Source organism: Lotus japonicus, chromosome 4, assembly GCF_012489685.1.
Source record: "Lotus japonicus ecotype B-129 chromosome 4, LjGifu_v1.2".
NCBI lineage: Eukaryota > Viridiplantae > Streptophyta > Magnoliopsida > Fabales > Fabaceae > Lotus > Lotus japonicus.
In genome coordinates, this window is record NC_080044.1 from 7,193,278 (window position 1) to 7,215,545 (window position 22,268).

At 37.5% G+C, this 22,268-nt stretch overlaps 2 protein-coding genes and 1 long non-coding RNA gene across 3 annotated transcripts; 1 reads left to right on the plus strand and 2 right to left on the minus strand.

Annotated features, from left to right (window-relative positions):
• Positions 1 to 2,887: 2,887 nt before the first annotated feature.
• Positions 2,888 to 5,051, minus strand: LOC130714411 (uncharacterized). Its single transcript, XR_009011268.1, has 3 exons — positions 4,980 to 5,051; positions 4,144 to 4,179; positions 2,888 to 3,371 (listed from the first exon to the last, which is right to left on the minus strand). It is a non-coding gene; the product is annotated as an uncharacterized LOC130714411 (long non-coding RNA).
• A 1,265-nt stretch (positions 5,052 to 6,316) lies between these two features.
• On the minus strand, positions 6,317 to 7,170 carry LOC130714701 (18.5 kDa class I heat shock protein). The gene has a single exon (XM_057564627.1). It carries the CDS (start codon positions 6,990 to 6,992, stop codon positions 6,510 to 6,512), a length of 483 nt encoding a protein of 160 aa, XP_057420610.1. The 5' UTR covers positions 6,993 to 7,170; the 3' UTR covers positions 6,317 to 6,509.
• Positions 7,171 to 17,726: 10,556 nt separating this feature from the next.
• On the plus strand, positions 17,727 to 21,073 carry LOC130714587 (probable WRKY transcription factor 4). Its single transcript, XM_057564496.1, has 5 exons — positions 17,727 to 18,246; positions 19,558 to 20,140; positions 20,232 to 20,310; positions 20,396 to 20,554; positions 20,691 to 21,073. Exons 1-5 carry the CDS (start codon positions 17,830 to 17,832, stop codon positions 20,818 to 20,820), a joined length of 1,368 nt encoding a protein of 455 aa, XP_057420479.1. The 5' UTR covers positions 17,727 to 17,829; the 3' UTR covers positions 20,821 to 21,073.
• Positions 21,074 to 22,268: the final 1,195 nt, after the last annotated feature.

Genomic DNA, 22,268 nt, shown 5'->3' on the forward strand with positions numbered 1-22,268 from the left:
CTCCCGCCTCAAACTCTAACTCTCTCCGTCGTGTGTCAGCATAACTCTTCTGTCGACTCTGTGACGTCCTCATCTTCTCTTGTATTTGCTTCACTTTCTCAGTAGTTTGTTGTACTAATTCAGGTCCAACGAGAAGATGTTCGCCATCTTGAAACCAACATAAAGGAGTTCTACATCTCCTCCCATACAAAGCCTCATAAGGTGCCATTCCAATACTAGCATGAAAACTGTTGTTATAAGTAAACTCGATCAACGGCAACAGCTCATCCCAGCTTTCTTGACTATCCAAAACACAGGCTCGCAGCAAGTCTTCCAATGACTGTATTGTCCTCTCTGTCTGTCCATCCGTCTGAGGGTGATAGGCAGAGCTCAACCTCAACTTCGTCCCAAGCGCCTCGTGCAACGCCTTCCAGAAATGCGAAGTAAACTTCGGATCTCTGTCAGAAACAATACTCGATGGTACTCCATGAAGTCGTACAATCTCAGCGACATACACTTTTGCAAGTGCCTCCACATTGAACGTGGTCTTCACCGGTATGAAATGTGCTGACTTCGTCAGACGGTCCACAATGACCCAAATGGAATCAAATCTCTTCCTCGTAGCTGGCAAAGCTACCACGAAATCCATAGAGATACTGTCCCACTTCCACTCCGGCACATCAAGTGACTGTAACATACCCGCAGGCTTTTGATGTTCTATCTTCGCCTTCTGACATGTCAGACATGCCGCCACAAACTCTGCTACATTCTTCTTCATTCCTGGCCACCAAAAATTCAACTTTAGATCTTGATACATCTTTGTCGATCCCGGATGAATACTCAATCTGCTCTTGTGACCTTCGTCAAGAATCATCCTTCTCAACTCCATGTCCAATGGTACGCAGACACGTCCTTTGCAACGCAGAATGTTGTCGGTTCCTACCTCAAAATTCGGCGCTTTTCCCAAAATGATCAAGTTCCGTTTCTCGATCAGCTCCTCATCTAACAGTTGTTTCACCTTGATCTCGTTCAGAAAATCACTAGTGATCGTCACCATCCCAAAGCTCAATTTTCCAGGTGTCACTTGCATACCCAAACTGAGGTCGCGAAAAGTCTCGATAAGTTCCAATTCCTTAATCATCAACGATGAAACATGAATTGTCTGGCGACTCAGTGCGTCTGCTACAACATTTGCTTTTCCTGGGTGGTACAACAAAGTGAAATCATAGTCCTTGATGAATTCCACCCAACGCCTTTGTCTCATATTCAGATCCTTCTGATCGAACAGGTACTTCAAGCTCTTATGATCACTAAAAACAGTGAAAGTGCTCCCATAAAGATAGTGCCTCCAAATCTTGAGCGCAAATACCACAGCCGCTAACTCCAAATCGTGCGTAGGATAGTTCCGTTCATGTATCTTCAATTGCCTTGAAGAATAAGCCACAGCCTTTCGGTGTTGCATCAACACACAACCCAAACCTTGGTACGAAGCATCGCAGTAAACCTCGTAGGGTTCCTTCTCTTGTGGTAATGTCAGAACTGGCGCGGTCGTCAAACGCTTCTTCATATCTTGGAAACTCTGTTCACAATCCTCTGTCCAAGCAAAAGGTTGGTTCTTCCGGGTGAGTTTCGTCAATGGTCCTGCAATCTTAGCAAAACCTGCGATGAATCGTCGGTAATATCCAGCTAAACCGATGAAACTCCTTATATCTGTCACAGTCTTAGGACGCTCCCATGCAAGTACCGCTTCAACTTTACTGGGATCCACAGCAATGCCCTCCTTTGAGATGACATGCCCTAAAAACTTTACTTCTTCGAGCCAAAATTCACACTTTGTCGCGTTAGCATACAATACCTTCTCCCGAAGAACTTGTAAAACTTGTCGCAGATGCTCCTCGTGTTCTTCACGATTCCTTGAGTAGATCAAGATGTCGTCGATGAACACCACAACGAAGCGATCCAAGAATGGATGAAAGATCCTATTCATGTAGTCCATGAATACAGCTGGTGCATTCGTAACTCCAAACGGCATCACCAAGTACTCATAGTGCCCATAGCGTGTCCTAAACGCCGTCTTTTGAATATCCTCATCCTTGACTCTAATCTGGTGATATCCCGATCTCAGGTCAATCTTCGAGAAAATAGCAGCACCCTTCAACTGATCCATCAAATCGTCAATCCTTGGCAACGGATAACGGTTCTTTATCGTGACTTTGTTCAACTGTCGATAATCCACACAAAGTCGCGATCTTCCGTCTTTCTTCTTCACAAGCAGCACTGGCGCTCCCCACGGAGAAACGCTAGGTCGGATAAACCCCTTCTTGGTTAAATCTTCGAGTTGACTCTTCAGCTCAGTCAGTTCTGCCGGTGCCATACGATACGGTGCGATTGATATAGGTCCAGTGCCTGGGACTATATCAATTGTGAACTCCATATCTCTGACCGGAGGTATTCCAGGTACGTCTTCGGGGAACACATCCTCGAAATCTTGCACAACAGCAATTCCTTGTACTCCATTCTCCTTAGCTTCCACCACGGTTGTAGACATGAGAGAACTCAAAGCTCCTTTCCTCAAAGAAAGCTTTGAAAAGTACGAGTTCAGGAACTCAGCGAGTCCAGCATCGGGAAAGATAACTACCTTATTGGCGCAATCAAGAAGAACATGATGGTGGGACAACCAATACATGCCTATGATCACATCCAATCCCTAGAGGGGTAAGCAGGTCAAGTTAGCTACAACGTTCTCTACCTAATACATGTTGTTCGATAATAACTAACTATGTATATACTTATATCAGATGTATAATTAACAATAACTAGCATAAGGTTATTCACTTTCGAATAACCTTCAAAAATAATCTATATAAACAGTAATCAAGCACACTCTTCCTCCGATTGACACCCCATCAATCGGTCTCAGAGTTCAAACATCTTAAGCAGGCACTCTACCCAAAAGCTCTGGTTTTCTAGACCAAAGCTCTGATACCACAATTGTAACACCCCAATTTCTCAACTGAGGAGTCACATTAGTAACCTAACAAAGTCTAAGGACCAATCTGCAATCCCTAAAAACCAAGGGAATTTTTTTTCTGTAAAACAACTAAACACTTCGGCTAAAAGGTTGGAAACATACCATAACTTTATTTAGATAACTTGTTTCCCGATATACAGTAATAATAGTTTACAATACCATAAGTAAGGTTCAGAATAAACATGCGCACTTTAACAGTGGCGGAAGCAAGACTTTAATAACAGAGTTCTCATAAAGTAAAAGTGACTCCAACATAATCCACAAGAAGAGAAGCAAAGCTGCTTCTCATACCTCTACTCCACCACTTACAACTCGATCTCCAACTCGAGTAGCTATGCCTCGGCGGAAGGATCTCCATCGCCTAATAGCGTTAAGCGCCCAAACAACAAGTAGCAAATAGAAAGGGTTAACTCCATGCAATTACCATGTATAAAAGAGAAAAATCATGCTGTTCGAATTTAATTACCTGGCATGGTAAATAACTAGCAACATAACTCAACTCATATATCAACAACTTAAACATAAATTGGACTCAGATAATAATAACCTCAACAATGTAACATCAAATCAGATATCAATAAACCAATACGAAAATCCAACAACATAGGGTCAGGTGTTAGTTCCCTATAATGCAACTATATGCTGCTAACAAAATGGATCGATCAATATCGTCTCTCAAGACGGGACAATGATAGGACACACCTCCTCATCGCCACTTATAACGTCATACATGACGGGACAATCATAGGACACACCTCCTAATCGCCACTTAACGTCACACAAGACGGGACAATCATAGGACACACCTCCTGATCGCCACTTAGCATCTCGCAAGATGGGACAATGATAGGACACACCTCCTCATCGCCACTTGACTCAAGCCCTATATGCCAAGTCAGACAATAACAAAGCCCACCCAAGGACCAATCCAAAGTAACCACATGTTTCATCCACTAGGAAGCAGTAACGACAGAAACCAGTAAACGGCCGAAGCCTCTCAGAAAACATTTTCCAAATTCAGCATAATAATCATAATCATCTGCCAATCAATATAAACATCTTCATCTCAAACACAGGCAGTGCGATAAAAACATGCAAGACTCAAAGACGCTCTAAAACCGAGTTACCCTTACCTTCGTGAGTAGAAGTTGGGCATGAAAATTGCGAACCTAGAACAAAGAAAACACAATCATCAACACAAGCTTCACTAGGAGCAACACGATCTACTAATACTAATCGAAATCGTAAAGAAAGCCTCTAAAGCTTCAGAGTTCCTATTTAGGCACAAATTGACAACGGAGACTTCGTTCGCTAAAACGAGCATAACTCGAGCTACAGAACTCAGAATGACACGAAACCGGCGCCAAAATTTCGACAATTGAAAGAGCTACGCAATGGCTCAGGTCATAGAGACCCAAAAATTATTTTTGGACACGGTACCCAAGCAATAAGGTTTCGGCCACTATGGAAAATAGGGTTTTCGAACTTTTTCTTCGATCTAAATCAATTCACAAGGTAGTTTTAGGGTAAAACTAAGGCAAAGAAATTGTCGGAACAATTTTCGGACAATCGGGTCGAAATACGACTATCCAGGGGCATTTTGGTCCAAAATAAAGGCTCAAAACTTCAAAGTTATCAGTTCGGAAAACAAATTTGACAGCAACGATCCTCATGATATCCGTGACAACAAATCCTAAAGGCACGAAGTCAGATTAAGTCTTTTCGACAATAAAGTTTCGAAATGTGAGACAAAAAGAGTTTTGAGTCAATTTTTCAGATCCTGGACAACTGAATCGCAATCAGAGTTTACTGACAGAGGTTTTAGACTCAGGGGAACATAAGGAACATAACCCAAGCGAGAAATCAGAGAAATCGGACAATTTTAGAAAAAGCTCAAAACTTAGAGCACAGAAACGACTTCAGAAACTCAGCAGAAACAGAAATCAGAGGCAGGATTCATGATAGTTACCTCGATACCTAGAAGTAGGGACGAACTGCACGAAGATTGGTCAAGTTTTCGCGGAAATCTCCTCCCCCCTTGCTCCCTACGAAATCAGCCACAAATGGAAAGAAAATGAGAGGATTTTGCTTTTTCGCGCTATTTATAGGCGGGTGAAATCGCGGGAAAATGAAAATTTCGCGATTCCGATTTTTGCAGCACGTCCACCGAGGAATTCTAAGAGAGATTCTGGCGTCAGAATTCCAGAACTCAAAACAAATATCTAGGATTTGGGAAAAACGATATCGAAAAACTCAAAAGCGGTGTCGGTTAATCTGCCCCGAAAAACTACTTTTTGCTGTGATGCTCAAACGACAAAACTTCCAACTGAAGAAAGATTGGAAACGTCGAAACAAGTCTGGCAACATGGACGGAATCTTCGTTAGAAGTCCCGAATAGAAAAAGTCTTCATCCATTGCTCGAAAATAGGGTTTCGAAGCAAAGAAATTAGCGTCGGCGGACATCCGAAAAGTGAAACCTATCGTGCGTACAGTCCAGAGTTCCGAAATGAAACGCTGGTCGAAGGAAAAATAAAGAAAATCTTTAAATTTTCCAAGGATTCGAAATCTCACTTAAAACGTTGCTCTAAAGCGAAATTAGCCTATTCTGGACACGCTTGCCATAAGGCGGGTGTGCAGACGACTCGCTCTAATTCCTAAAATGACTACGCAACATTCCTCAAGCAATTCCTGAACTTTCTTCTTCATTAATCTTTCTCAAATATCAAACTCCTGTCACGCTTACACTGATTCTACGCGTGAGTCGGAAATTAGCTTGTTCTGAAAATCCAGGTCTTACAACACTCCTCTTTTACTTTTTTATCAATTTAAAATACTCAATAAATTGAATTTAATTAAAAATAAATATTGTACTTAATAGATTGATTCTTTTTTCTAATGAGCGCATATAGGTATATATACTTAATACTTTGAGAGCATTACATTTTTCTAATAAGCGTATAAGTGTACATATACTTTGAGTTGAGCAATGGAAAGTTCCTGTTAGTTCAGACTCATTAACTTGTAAAATTCCCAAATTGTTCAACATAATTGGCGGGTCTTAGGTGGATCAAAGCACACTAACTAGTTGAATTATCGCCAAGTGATTCACATTGTTGATAAATATTCAGGTCAGTCGCTTGAAACTTGATTGATCTCATTGTCAATTGTCAGCAAAAACATACATGTAACTCCTGAGACAGCCTCAATAACAGAGCACGCTTTGTATCATGGCTCGTGTTATATTATATTGGTTTTAATCCTCAACTAAGAGGAAAAACCACTTAGAATATGTCCCATTCACATGAATTTCTCATCAAGAACAAACAATTTTACTTAAACAGACAATTCATATTACACAATATCCTTCTTAGTTCTTACACACACATCACATGAGTTTTACAACCAAAAAGACATACGATACAAACCAACAAAGCAACAACATAACAGAGTAGACCAAAACAGGATACCCAAAAACAGAGTAACATATAGTTCATTTTGTTCAACCAGAGATTTCAATGGACTTAACTTCAGGCTTCTTGATCTCTTCCTTGGGGACAGTAACAGTGAGAACCCCATTCTCCATGGAAGCCTTAACTTGATCCATTTTAGCATTCTCAGGCAATCTGAACCTCCTCTGGAATTTCCCACTGCTACGCTCCACGCGATGCCATGTATCATTCTTGTCTTCCTTCTCAACATTCCTCTCTCCGCTAATCTGAAGAACTCTGTCATCTTCAATCTCTACCTTCACTTCCTCCTTCTTCAACCCTGGAAGATCAGCCCTGAACACATGTGCTTCTGGGGTCTCCTTCCAATCCACTCGGGTGCTCACAAACGCAGAATTTTCCCGAGAAAGTTGAGGGAAAGAAGCAGAAACAGAATTGCCGAATGGGAAATCCTTGAAGGGGTCCCAGACTTCGAGTGAGAAAGGATCAAAAACATTACTCCTTCGGTTACCAAAGAAACTTGGAATGAGCGACATCTTCTCTTCTTTGCAAGTTGCGATTGGAATGTGATTGCTAGTTCAGAAATTTTGCATGACACTCTTTGGAAAGACGAGGGTATTTAACTCAGGTGTGGGAATGATCGTGTCTTATCTAGAAAATCCTAGTTGCTCAGTTTTCTCTTGAGAATTCTGAAATATTCTGGAGTTCTCTATAGAACTAGAAGGATCTAGATAGCGTTCTGTGTGTTCAACCTTTTATCATTACCTTTCGTGAATTCAGTTTGGGCTTTGAAACCCAAATAACAAATTGGGCTGCAAAGGGAAAACCCATATATCAAATATACAAAAAACAAATACCCTGGTTTGGTGAATTCAAAATGATAAGAACACACTCTTATCACGAGTGATTTATGAGTTTATATTGAAGTTCAGAAAGTCATCTTTCATTTTCTTTTTGAATCACTCAATTTTGAGTTTTGTAGCCCGCGTTACATCCAATTTTAGAAAATCTGCAAAATTCAAGAGGTTCGGGGTGAAATCTCATCATTTGGTCTCCAAGCATTTTTGAACATCATCAAGTGTTATCGGAGCTCAGTTCTAGGTTTGGAATTTATGCTTCATCATTTTCTTTTCATTTGTTTTTTTTTTTCAATCTTGATTCTAGTTATTTTTTCTTGGCTTAATTGCAACTTTGGTCCCCGACGTTTACCAATGCCACGATTTTGGTCCCCCACCTAATTTAATTACATGGATAGTCCCCGACGTTGTAGGCCGTGTGCAACGTTAGTCCTACCGTTTATTTCTTAATGGAGGAGGTTTACGTGGACGTCCAGTTGGAGAGAGAAAGGAGGTATGAGGAGAGAGGGAAGCAAGTGAGTATCACGTGACCCTTATCTGAACCCATTATACCCAAACCCCTGACCTCCCTGGAACGAAGAAGGTAACGCGATTTAGATCCCTAGGGTTTCAGTTTTGGGTATAATGAGGTCATATAAGGTTCACGTGAGTTCACGTGATACTCACGTGCTTCCCTCTCTCCTCAGATCTCCTTTTTCTCTCCAACTAGACGTCCACGTAAACCTCCACCATTAAGAAATAAACGGTAGGACTAACGTTGCACACGGCCTACAACGTCGGGGCTATCCATGTAATTAAATTAGGTGGGGGACCAAAATCGTGGCATTGATAAACGTCGGGGACCAAAGTTGCAATTAAGCCTTTTTTCTTATGATCAAATTGTGTAGTGTGTGCTCTCTATGAAAAAGTATTGCTGTTTAAAAAAATCTGAAAAAAGGAGTTGATCGAAAAAAGGCTGAAGAAAAAAGAGTCATATTTCTTTTGAAATAGAAACCTAAGAGTTAAAAAAAGGAGAAAGTTTGATGAAGAAAATACAGCAATGATTCTCTAAACACCAAATTTTGCTCCTTTAACAATTAAAGCCGCTAAAAACCTCGAAACTAATGCCAAGCGTGTGATATGAAATGGACAATAGGTGAAGCCTTGAGGGACATACCCATCAATGGTGCTGCTGATTCATGACCTCGTAGGCCAATGCATGCCAGAAGCGCACCTTCACCACCAAACTCCGTTGCCGCCACAATCACTGTTGCAAGAGGTAATTCAGAACCAGGTTGTAAGTCCTTCGTTGAACTTAATATCCCAACCTTTTAACCAGTCTCAGAATGGGGGTGCAATTAAGGTTGTAGATTCTTCTCATTTGGCCCTCCTAAATGAGTGAGTATGTTCACTATAAATTGTGTACACCTATCATCAAGGTAGTGGTGGTAGTATAGGGGCTTATTGTTTGTCTGATCTTGTAGGAGTTGAGACACTGTACATTTCATCACAAGCACCTTTCTTCAAGTATATAAATGGTGGCAGTGTTATTGATGGCGCCGCCACAATTATGGCTCTTCATTTACCTTGGAACCATCATAATCACTGGCTCAAAACCAGTTGGTAAGTCCTTCACTAACAATTACCAGCACCTATAATCATGGTAGTGCTGGTGGTGAGGCTCAGGTTGGGTATTTCTTTTCTCTTGCGGGATTTCAGTCTTTGAATATTGGCGATGTTAATGTTGTGGGTTCAAATCCAACCACAAATTCTGGTTCTTCATCTACCTTGGCACCGCCATAATTGCTGGTTCAAAACCAAATGGTAAGTCTTTCACTATCAATTACCCGCACCTATGATCAATGTAGTGCTGGTGGTGGGGCACATGCTGGATATTTTTCTTCTCATGTAGGATTTCAATCTCTAAATGGTGGTGTTAGTGATGTGGGTTCTTCTTTTTTGGCTCTTCAATTTGATTCCAACTCTGTTGAATGCTTTTGGTACTTATATATACTGAGAAGGGGTTGGTGGCTTATTTCTTTTCTCTTGACGGATTATGGTCAATGGAAAACAAGTCAAAAAAGGATTTATACAATTTTTTAATATAAAAAATTATATAAAATATAAATTATATTTTATGAATATTTTATTTGACGAATATTAACAGTCAAACAAATAATAATATATTTAGTAAATATTAATGGAAGAAAATATGAGAGAGAGAGAGAGCAGAGAGAGAGGCTCTGCGAGAGAGTCTCAGGCGCGGTGGTTTCCTCCATGGAACCAGCGACAACAACGGAGGAATGTGCGGCCTGATCGGTGGCAAGAACAGCAACGGTGGCGCCCTCAACCTTGGAGAAGGAGAAACAATGCATACGGAGGTTATCAACGTCATCGGTGGCGCCCTCAGCCTTGGGGAAGGAGCAACAACGCATATGGAGGCTATCAACGCCACTCCAGGTCTGTTCCCAGTGGTGTTAACGTAATTTCAGTTCTGTAAGAGAAGCTGCGAATCCAGTGCAACAAAAACAAGGCAGGCATGTTTAGCAACGAGAGAGGGTTGAACGAATTGAAGATCAGACTCAAACATCTTTCTCTGTGTTTGTTGATGGTATAGGTGACCGAATTACAGTGGCCAAAATTCGGGCAATTTTTGGCAAAGTGGGGAGCTTGAGGGATGTCTTTATACAACAAAAGAAGAAGTTTACACGGCGCTTTCGTTTCGGGTTTGTTCGTTTTCACAGTGATGAGGAAGCATGGAAAGCAATTCGAACATTTAATGGCTTACGGCTGGAAGAGAATTTTATTGTGGTACAGAAAGCTAAATTTCAGAGGCCAGCTAGGGTGTCGAAGATGCCGTCGATGGAAAGGCATCGGTATAAAGTTCAAGGAAAGGTTTGGCGACCAAAGGTACAACCTTTGTTGCGTGAGACGGGGGTAGATTTGCAGCACAAAAAACAGTAGGATCAGCACGAGGAGCGTTCACAGCAGCAGGAGGGACCTCGTTTAAGCTTTAATTCTTCAGACCTGGATGAGGCATGGGTGCAAAGATGTGCACAGGCTGGCACATTTGGGTCCATGAGTGTAGACGCTTTGTAGGAGTCGTTTTGCAGCATAGGCCTTTTCAATTTTCGCCTCATCCCATTGGGAGCGAAAGAAGTACTGCTTGAGTTTGAGAGTAAAGATGAAATGCAGGATACAATCACAGAGTGCAGGTATTTTTTAGAGCAGCAGTTAAAGGATGTCAAGCCATGTACTGTATTAACGTTTGGTGGGTCTCATCTTGTCTGGATTCGTTTATGGCAAGTTCCTTTGGGTTTGTGGACTCAGCCATTTTTCACTGCAGTTGGAAATAGGCTAGGGGTTTATGTATTGTCTGATGATGCAACGCTGTTTCGACATCGAACTGATTATGCACGAATATTAGTCCGCATGAATCACCCCCCTTTTGCATTGTTTCACTATGTCTGTTGACGTTGAAGGAACTTCCTGCATTGTCTTGATTGAAAATGACGCTGCTACTTACGATTACGGGCGAGTTGAAGTTATGCCGTCAACGCCAGTGAAAATTTATGTATCAGATGATGGGGAAAGTTCTGATGATGATGAGACGCAAGGTGTTGATGTTTTGAATATAGGGTGTGCTATTGAAAAAGATTACGAGTCGGCGGTCGACGTGAAGTCTGGGGATGAGGATGTCGTTCATAGTGATGATGAAAGGGTGGAACACGGCTGCCTTGATGATGAATTTCTAAATTTTCCTTGCCACGACCAAGAGGAGAACCAGGTGGTGGCGGTGTCGTCGTCGCAACCGCCGTCACAGGTGTCGGTTGTACAAGAATTTTCAAATTTGAATGGCGCCATTAATTCTGGAACAGAGTTAGGGAGGCAGTTACAAGACTTGGTTGATTGTGGCTACTCAAAGGAGGAGATTGAGGGATGAAAAAGGTCAATAACGGTCAAGGAAGATGAAGAAAAGGTAACGCAGGTTTTAAGAGCATCTCCAATGGTAGTATCTAATGTTAAATACATACTCATATGAGTATCTATTACCATTGGAGTACATACTGAATTCCAACATGGCAAAGATGAGTATGTGGGAATAGATACTCCACACTAGACTTGAAAGATGAGCTTGTATTTATTACAAACACTTACAATTAATTAAAATGGAGATAAATAATAAAATATACAAATGTGATGTTGATGGTGGGATCCACTATAGAAACTTTTAAGAGTTGTTGGGTTGGAGTAAAAAGTTAGTAAAATAGGGTAGATGATGTGACATTATGGGAAATTGAAAAAATGATGTGTAGATATTTTAGTGAGTATGATGAATGTAGATGCTCTAAGTAAGAAGATATCAACTATTTCCTATAATTGTGCTCAGAAATATGCAGTTACAGGTTACTCATTTAATGCACAAGATTTGTTCCTAGAATCAAGCTGTTATTGGCCTCCATATTATTTTTCTTGGGACCCACATTTTTTAAATCAACAGCTAGGGATAAGGGCGTGTTTGCCTGCAACAAATTGCAACGAAAATGAGTTTGGCGGATTAAATGGAAAAGCGTGTTTGGCTGAAGCAGTATTTGAAAAAAAAACGACTCTACAACAGCTTCCTTTGAGCGTGAAAACACGGATTTGATTATCCATACTTCAGCACATCAAATCGTGAGACAACAGGACACAATCGCTTCTACCCCCTCACATGTGCGTGTTTCAGAAGCTTTGGTGCAAAAATCTTTGCCTTAGACGAATGTGATTTCTTCTGCTCTGGCATCGCCGGGTGTGGTGGTGTCTCCTCAAACTAATTCCTCCAGGAAAAGTTCTCAACGGGGGCGCCCAAAGAGTAGCAAGAATAAGCCAAAACCTTTACCTGTTGATTTTATGGAGCCAGTTCAAGAGGAAGACGGTGTGACGACACGCGCACAGCGAACTTGGTTGATTGGAAAGCAGTTGAGTTTGAAGGCAAGAGGGTCAGAAGCGTTGATGATTAAGGGGCTTGAAGCTCAAATTCGTCTCAATCATCCACATCTTAGTTAACATGCTTGATCCATGGTTCACTTGGAATGTTCGTGAATTGGGGGGGGCAACGAAAAGGGAGGTCGTGAAGAAAGTTATTCTGCAGTGAAAACCTGAGTTGTTGTAGGAGACAAATTTAATTGAACACTGATTTCGTGCTGTAGATTCAAGGACTAAAGGATCATGCGTTTGAGTCATGTCGGGTTGGTTTTCATGTCGTTAATGTCTTGTAATGGGGTGAATCATATTTTAAGGGAAGGGAATGCGGAAGGGAATGCCGAAGCTGATGCATTGGCCAGGGAAGGGAGCTGGTGTTGTTGTGTGAATTTTGGTTTGATGTTGCTGTTATGTTCCTTTGATGGATGCTGCTGTTGCGGAAATTTTATGCTGCTATTATTGTTGTTTGTTGTTGTTGCTCCTTTGCTGTCGTTGGTTGCTGCTGTATTTTTCCATGCTGTCATCTGTTGCTGCTGGTGCTGTTAGCTGCATTTGCTGTTTGGTGCTGTTACTGATATCATCTCTTGTTGTTGCTGTTGTTATTGTTGTTGCTGTTGTTTGCTGTTGTGATTGCTGCTGTTGTTGTGTTGAACCTGTTGTTGCTGTAATTATTTCATGTCTGCTGCTTGCTGCTGTTATTTACAAATTGGGGTTGTTGCTTTATGGAGGGATTGAGCTTTTATGTGATTTGGGATTATGGCTGTGATATTGAATTAGGGAGGCAAAATTGGCTATCTTAGGGATGTGGTACTCTTTTTCCTTGCTAGGTTTTTGTCCCAATGAGTTTTTCTTAACAAGGTTTTAATGAGGCTCATACTTAAGATGACGTTTGAAGCAATTTAGTGGATAAGTTTTTTGAGGGGTTGCTTATTGCGTGGGAACTTCAGTTTCTGGGTCTTTGTAATTTGTATATGCTTCGAGAAGCTTTTCCTCAGGCTGGATTTTTATTAATAATAATACTTTCATTTTCAAAAAAAAAATAGTAAATATTAATGGTCAATATAAAACGGTTTTGTACCGACCTCCAACTATTACTTATTACATAAGAAAATATTTATTGATTTATTTAAAATGATAAAATCGTAACTTTTTAAATTCATTTGTCATGAAATAAGGAAATTTAAGTGTGAAGAAGCTTTACTCTAAATTTTCATGTAAATTAAACTCAAATTCTTATGAAAATTACAATATTATCCACAAACATTATAGAGTTTATTTTTTTAAAAAAAATCCTTCATAGTTTTAGTTAAAGAAAACAAGTGTTTTGTAGGATTATCTAAGGCTTAAAACTTTTTGGTCTTGTTTAGAAAAAAAAAAGTTATAAAAACCAAATTAAGTCATCATCATGCTAAACATGAGTTTCTTAAAAGTAAATATGGTTAAATCAGTTTTTGGTCCCTGAGCTTTGGCCGGATTTTTGTTTTCATCCCTTGTCGGCGTAACTTCCGGATTAGAGCCTCATACTATGGCCGACGTTTGGTTTTCGTCCCTCCCGGAGGGGCGTCGCTGTCCACCGAGGACACCTGTCACTTTTAGCCCACATGGCCTTGCCACGTCAATCAATGAACATGACGTGGAATAAAAAATAAAACTAACAAAAAAATTAACGAAAAATAATAAGAAATCCTTATGAGGTAATTTGTACTAATTTATTAAGGGTAATTGCAGGTGAAGGGTCAGGGTTCGAATCCTGAGGAGGGATAATTTACTAACAACTAACATTTTCCTATAAAACAATCTGTAAAAAAACCCTATTAAATAAAAAAACCTAATTATCTCCTAATCTAAACACTCTCAGATCCACATCATAAAATTCAATTTCTTATTAATCTCCTAATCTTATCACAATCACATCTTCTCCTAATCTTCCTCCAAAAATCACGTCATACTCATCTTATCAATCATCATCCTGGGGATCCTCTCAATTTTATTTTCTATCAATTTTCTGCAGTGGACATTTGTGGGGGTTTCAAGCCGCCACAAAATGTTTCCTGACCGCTACAAATGTTGCTGCAAAATATTGGTAACATTTGTGGTTGTCTTTTAACATTTGTGGGGGCTATAAACTGCCACAAATGTGCACTGCAGAAAATGGAGAGAAAATAAAATTGAGAGGATTTGTTCCCATCCATCTGCATCCTCAACATACAAACCATAATCCCCAACTTCTTCCTTGTTCTAGCTCCTATCTATCAACCTTAACCTCTTCCTCAATTTACCAGCCACCGCAACCCCCAACCCCCACTACAACCCCAAATCTGTAGTGAAGCCTCTTCTTCTACTTTTGAAACCTACTACTTCTTCTTCTTATTCTTATTCTCTCTGTGTCTCTCTCTCTCTCTCAACAACTTCAGCTAATTCCAAATCCTCCGCCACAGAACACTCTAGATTTGAAGTATAGGATCCTCTCTTTTCACATACTCCCACAAGCTTTGATGAGGACAGTTTCATATTTCATCAACCTCAAAAAGAAGGGCAAAGTTTCAATTTTTATGATTATTACTGAATGAACTGTGGCTTCTTCTTCTTCTTCTTCTTTTAGGGTTTTGGATGGTTTTTGGTTTCTGAGTTCATGTCCTTTTTTGTGCTTTGGGTTTTGACCGTGGCTAGGGGATGGGTTGCTAACAGGGTGTTGTGCGTGGTTTTTGGGTTGGATGGTGGTTTATGGTTTTTGGCTTGAGTTGTGATTTTTGGTTTCTGGGTTGGATGATGGTTTTTGGTTAGGGTTGGGGTTCTGGACTCGTGGGTTTCCAAATTGTGGTGTGGATAGCAGTTTTCTATTGATGAAGATGCTGAAAAGTTTTTTTTATTGAAATTTATCTTTGTTGTAGATGATGATTATGATGAAGAAGAAGAAGATGAGGCAAATCTATACGTTAATTGAATTTTTTAATTAATGAATTATTAATTATTTTTTATTTCTAATTTTAATAATTAGTTAATTTGATGGGGAATTTAAAAAATAAAAAAGGAAAAAAAATACATGTCAACTTTATTAATGGACGTGGCATGTGGGCTAAAACTGACAGGTGTCCTCTGCGGTCAGCGCCGCCCTTCCGGCAGGGACGAAAACCAAACGACAGGCATAGTCCGAGGCCTTTATTCGAAAGTTACGCCGGCAAGGGACGAAAACCAAAATCCTACCAAAGTTCAGGGACCAAAAACTGATTTAACCCAAGTAAATAATAGTTAGGTTTCAATATTTTAAAATCAAGTTTTGTATTCTCTTTTCCATTTTACCTCAAAAATTACATTATTGCGAGTAATTATTCCCTATAAGAAAAGTGCTAAGGTACAAACCGACGCTGGATTCGAGTTGGCATAGTGGCTAACACTTAACGGCTTGAAGCTAATTCTTTAGCGTCTATCAATGGGATTGATCTCATTTTTGTATCAAAGTGATATTTGGACAACATTTTCTAAATTTAAAAATAAATTAAGAATATAATATAAATTCAATCAATATTGAAGGCCAATGTAAAACTCTTTTACACCAAACTTTATTAATATTTGTTACTTTAAAAACTATTTATTTATTTAATTAAAATAATAATTTATCTACATATTTAAACTGATTTGACATGAAACATATCATAACTTATGTTGTGTGCTATTAATCAAGGAAAATACTAGCAATATAAAACACTCAACCAAAAAGCTTAGGCTCCTTTATCAAATCATATTTTTTTAATAATCACTTAAAAATATCACTTATGCAGATTTTTATGTGTTTGTATATGCTTTAGAAAAAATCATTTTTATAAAAAGAACAGAAAATGTCTATTTTCTTAAGTTTTGGGTGGCTTCTGAAACAATAAATTATGGTTGAGAGATAAAATCAATCTTTTTTTTTCTCCTTTGGCCACCAGTCTCCACGGGGGAAAGGGGCCCCACGTGACTAATCTGGCTCGAGATACGGTAGTGATGTCCCTGACCACAAATGTTTTTATTTTTGACCTCAGAGGAGATCGAACCCGGGCAAGAAGCCTAGGTGAAATCCCTTAAGGAAATGCACATTCACCACTTGTGCCACCCCTTGTGGTTAATCAATCTTAATTTCATGATAATATTTTTTCAATTAAAATTTACAATCTTATTCTTTTTTTTTTTTAAATTAGCCTTGCCTATTAAGTCCGACGAGGACGACTTCCGACTATTTTCAGTAGTTTAGGGATGATTTCCAGAAGATTTTCCGGCGTGAGACAAAAATTAAAACTCGATCAAAGTAGAGGGATCATAAACATATTTAATCCTAATATTATTTATTTTCTATTTTTAAAACTTCCTTGACTTATGATTAATAATTAAAATTAAATTAATTTTAATGTATATCATCAAATTTTAAAGTTTTTCAATTAGTATGAAATATACAAAATTATTATAAACTATCTAATATTGTTATTAATGTAAAGGTAGTCAATTTCAATTATTATTATTTAAAATTTTTCCTCCAGTAGTAATTAGTATTCAAATTTTAAATAGTATTAAAATTTGAGAAATTGGAAAGAATAAAAATTACTAATTAATAATTAATTATAAGTGGATTTAGTTTTTCTTTTTGTTTTCAATTTTTTAATGTATTTAGTACAAATGAAATTTATTATTGCTTTATGTATTTAATGCAAAAGTTAAAATCTCCTCTCTATATATACATAGTATTTTTCTCTTTCTTTTCAATATTCATATAGTAGTATATTAAATAAAACATTTAGTATTTCAAATATATCATTTAAAAATTCCTCGACTTGTGATTAATAGCTAAAATTAAATTAATTTTAATGTAGATGTTGTGAAAACTCATGTATCACGTTTGGTTGATTCTTAATAAATTCTTTTCATTTTCAAAAAAAAAAATATCATCAAATTTTAAAGTTTTTCAATTAGTATGAAATATACAAAAATATTATTAACTATATATAATATTGTTATTAATGTAAAGGTAGTCAATTTCAATTATCAATTATTATTATTTAAAAACGTTCCTCCATAGTAGTAATTAATATTTAAATTTTAAATAGTATTAAGATTTAATTTAAAATTTGAGAAATTGGAAAGATTAACAATTACTAATTAATAATTAATAATTAATAATAAGTGGATGTAGTTTTTCTTTTAGTTTTCAATTTTTTTAATGTATTTAATACAAATGAAATTTGTTATTGCTTTATGTATTTAATGCAAAAGTTAAAATCTCCTCTATATATATAAATTTAGTATTTTTCTCTTTCTTTTCAATATTCATATAGTAGTATATTAAATATAACATTTAGTATTTCAAATATATCATTTAATACTTGTTCAAAGCATTATTACTAAGTCAATTTTAATTAATAAATGCATAGTAATTTTTTCCAAGATGCAAAGAGAACATAAGTGGTATTGGGCTACTAGAAAGATTTTCTATTTACTCTAGGTGGAGTGTGAACTTTTTGAGATTCATTAGAGAATGGAATAGTTGGAGTGTGTGTTTCATTTTCTTTTCATTTGGCTTTGGTTTTCTTTTGAACTAAAGTGAATGGCTGGGTCTGGAAATGGGCCGGGAGGGCCACCACCACTGTGGACAACAATTCCTCCTAGCATCACTATCCCGCCACCAATTGCATGGACGGAGGATGATGGGTTTAGCCTTGATCTCATGAGGATGACAGAGGATGATGGGTTTAGCCCTGATCTCATGAGGATGACAGAGGATGATGGGTTTAGCCCTGATCTTATGAGGATGACGGAGGATGATGACTTTAGCCCTGATCTCATGGATGATCTTCTTTCTGGCCATACAAATCAGTGTCCATCTATGTCGGAGATCCTAACCAATGGTGGCATGGCAGAGCACAACCACAATGCTCTTTTTGGGAATAATAATCAGTATTCTCTGTTCGGCGTTTCACAGGGGTTCAGCTCATATGAGTTCCTCAGTTCACCTTTACCTCAGGTAATAGACTTCAAATCCCCTCTCTTTCGTTTTCTGTTGGTGTTAAAGTTCCATTTTTTCATCTCATGATGCTTTTACAAACTATAAGAAAATAAGGTTTCACCTTTATTAAAAATTTTAACTTTTGTGATTTTTATTTATTTACACCCAATTTTTTTATTTCATCTCATTTCCACTTCCTATCTCCTTTATTTTATTTTCCTATCACAAGATGTATCATATATCTCATATCTCTCTAGGTGTGGGTGAAAATGGATTGTAAACCAAACATTTTCCCTTTTAGACGTGATATCAAAGTAAGGTCACAGATGGATTCTAACCCGTGGCACCAAGAGAGATTGTTTGTCTCATTTTGTCAACAGGGTCACATGTGCGATTCCATATGTTTAATATATCATCTGCTCATGGATCCTAATTAGATCATCCTTTTAAAAGTTTATTGAGTTCTCCTAACAGATTTTGGAGTCACTGCAACAATATTGCGATCAAAATTGTGGCCTCATCAACCCGCACTTGGCCGCAATTTCATAACGTGGCGCAAGGATATTTGTATTTATTAATATGAGTTGAATTATTTTACTAGATCTATACTATATAGAGTAATATGAATCAGCTAAATAAAAAAAATCATTTATCATATGAAAAACAAACAAATCACTTAATAGCCTTCTAGGAAACATTGAACAAATGGTAACTATCAATTAAACAATGTTCTTAAGTGCTTTTTATAAAAAAGAATACATGATCTCAAGTTTCATTTTGGAGTCTAAATGAAGTGACCTTGAGAATATTTGAAATTTGCTCCAGGTAACTAATTAAGAACACATGTTATTGCAAGTGTTGCTTCTATTACTTAGATGTTCCTAGTTCCTATTTGGTGAAGTTTTCTCTATATGTTTGATTTAAAAACACAAATTTTATGTTTTTCTCATTACTTTTATGTATTCATATATTTGAACAATCTTTCATTCTCTTCTCTGGGAGAAAAAATGATATTTTTACTAAAGACAAGATTTTCATGTGGCATGATCAATCATCCGTATCTAAAGTTGGATTAGTTCAATAATAAACCATTAATATATGTTAATTTCAAGTTAAGAGTTTTAAGTATCTCAATTCCAAAAGGAATTTATATCAAATCATAGATATAAGATATTTATTAAGGAAAATGATAAAAATTACAATTTGTTAATCAATATACTCAAATGTCTCATCCAATATATACATAAATTTTTGGAATAAGTTTATTAATTTGGATTTAGTGTTCTTATTATCCTTATATTCTTACTAGAAAGGTTTGTAATTTTTTAGGAGCACATTGGAATGCCAAAACAGCAGGCGCAACCACAGGTTTCTACCTCATTCACACCGGTTGTTGCAGCTACTTCCAGTAGTTCTCAACAAGTGTTACTACCCGGAATGTTAGTAATGCCGGAGTTTCTTCAACAAGGATTGAATTCTTCTCCTATAAATGTTGCAGCTACTTCCAGTAGTTCTCAACAAGTGTTACTGCCCAGAATGTCATCAGTAATGCCAGAGTTTCTTCAACAAGGATTGAATTCTTCTCCTGTAAATGTTGCAGCTACTTCCAGTAGTTCTCAACAAGTGTTACTACCCAGAATGTCAGTAATGCCAGAGTTTCTTCAACAAGGATTGAATTATTCTCATGTAAATGTTGATAATTGCTCTAACGATGGATACAACTGGAAGAAGTATGGGGAAGATCGAGTGAAAGATTTTTTGTTCACGCGAATTTATTATCAGTGCACTCAACAAGATTGTCCTGCTATGAAGAAGGTTAAGCATTCTCTTGATGGTGATTTCACGCAAGTCACTTATAAATACAAGCACAATCATCAACCTCTTCATCCAAGCATGGTCACAAATGTGCAAGGTAACCTCAGTTTATCAAATTTAATATTAAAGGAAAGGGTAACTTCATTAGTTCTCAACGATGTTTCATATTGAAGTTGAACATGTGTCAGGAACAAGTGATAGGAAGGATGTAGGTGATCATGAAATTCAAGTGATTGAGAAAAATGGTGAACCTAATCTCAACAGAAGGTAATGGTGAACATGCACACCTAAATATGTTAGGATAATCGATTGTCTTTATGTGCTAATATTATATGTTTTTCTGGTTCTGCAGAAACATTGGAGGCAGTCTTGTAGATCCAGGATCTTCACGTGGCAAAGTATCAGCGTCTAGACTCGTGGTGCAAACAATAAGTGATGTGGATATTGTATATGATGGGTATAAATGGTGCAAGTATGGGCAAAAAATTATCAAAGGAAACTCAAATCCAAGGTGATATAGTTTTTCCCCACACTTAGTTAGCTTGCATTTATATGGTTATGGTTATCCATAATAGCTTTAAATATAATCAACTTCCAAAATATTCAATTGTTTAAAATACAACTATACATGCTTTTATAATGTGCAGGAGCTATTACAAATGCAACATCCCAGGATGCAATGTTAGGAAGTATGTTGAGAGGGCTCCAACCGATCCTAGAGTCGTGTTAACAGCATATGAAGGAAAACATAATCATCATGCACCAATAGCGCATTAAGGCTAAAATCAAAAAATTTCATACCTGGACCTCGTTGTTTCTAGAGTTTGGGCCACTGGTTTTGGAAGCAGCCTTTGTCCAAGAATTTTTGAAGGTTTTCGGAAGATAAGATAACATGGATTTTCTTTTTAACTTTTATATTCAATTTTATGCTTTCTTGACTTATGAGTCTAAGGACAAAGTTTTGACTAAGGGCTTCACTTCTTGATACACAAATAATAGTGAGGAAAATAGATCTATTTAATTGAACAAGTTTATGCACAATAATTTTGGATGATACAATACATATTATGCAATCTGTATGCTATGGTTATATTGAAGTTATGTTATTCAAAATAGTTCTTCATCAATGGATTAAGTAATTCCTTACCTTTTGATATTGTGCACCAAAAGGTAAGAAATATTTGCCCCAAAAGTAAGAAATATCATAAAAGTGTAAGTTAGAAAACATCCTTAAACAATTTTGTGTGTTTTTTTCCACCTTTTTCTTCATGTCGCATTATTCTTTAGAAGGGGGGAAATTTATCCTTGTTTAGTTGAAGAGTTTAACACTTTGACGCACCATTGCTACGAAAGCAAGGACTCTAAGGGATCAAGAAGGAGAATAATGAGGGTACTTACAAAGATACTCTCATACTTAGTTTGTAGATCAGTGTTATAAACATTCTTTGAGGTTAGAAATTATTTATTAATTATAGTAAATAGGAGTTGGAAGTGGACGACTTATGTTGGCGCACATTTATAAGGAGAGTGTTTTCTAGGTAGAGTGATATGCAGTTGTTAAATCTCATAATTGGTTACTCTCACCAATAGAGCTATGATTTGTAGTTTTTTCCAAAATGGACTTTGGAGCTAGAGTCAAATGTGAAAGGAAATATCTAAATAAGGAACACCCAATAATTGATTTTAATAGTCAATCATACACTTGAAATGTAGAACCGGACATGATCTACATTAGTAGAAGATCAAGGAGGAAGGGAAAGAAGTATATCCAAGTGATTTTGAAGGGGTCTGATTTATCGGGCTTTATAGTGATGTTGTAAGATGGAATTAACATTGGAGTATATTTAAGATAGCAACGAAAATATGGAATAAGATCGTAATTAAAAATACAAAAAGTTATTGAAATGTCAAAAAATAATAGTATAAGGAGGAACAAATATACGTAAAATACACGTAAATATTCTTCCGAGTATCGTGGTCCTAGTCAGTCTGAATTTCTTCTAGAGTCACCAACGATCTCTATACTGGATGAGAGCTAAAATGATGTTTTCGAGGTGGTGCTTATTCCTGTGGGTTTGGGTAATCAAGTGGTTCCAAAAAGAGGGTGTGGACGTCCAAAAAAGCTTAAGGAAGGGTGTGGTTCGGGTAGAGTTATCTACTGCAACTGATGTTAGGACTACCAGCGATTCGTTCATAACTGAGGACTTAGGTTTGTTGGAAGAAAA

Bases quoted from the DNA above. Each gene is read 5' to 3' on its own strand.
- LOC130714701 (XM_057564627.1), bottom strand. From the start codon at position 6,992: ATGTCGCTCATTCCAAGTTTCTTTGGTAACCGAAGGAGTAATGTTTTT.
- LOC130714587 (XM_057564496.1), top strand. From the start codon at position 17,830: ATGGCTGGGTCTGGAAATGGGCCGGGAGGGCCACCACCACTGTGGACA. The intron at 18,247-19,557 runs GTAATAGACTTC...GTAATTTTTTAG, and splicing joins TCAGTTCACCTTTACCTCAG to GAGCACATTGGAATGCCAAA. The intron at 20,555-20,690 runs GTGATATAGTTT...TATAATGTGCAG, and splicing joins AAAGGAAACTCAAATCCAAG to GAGCTATTACAAATGCAACA.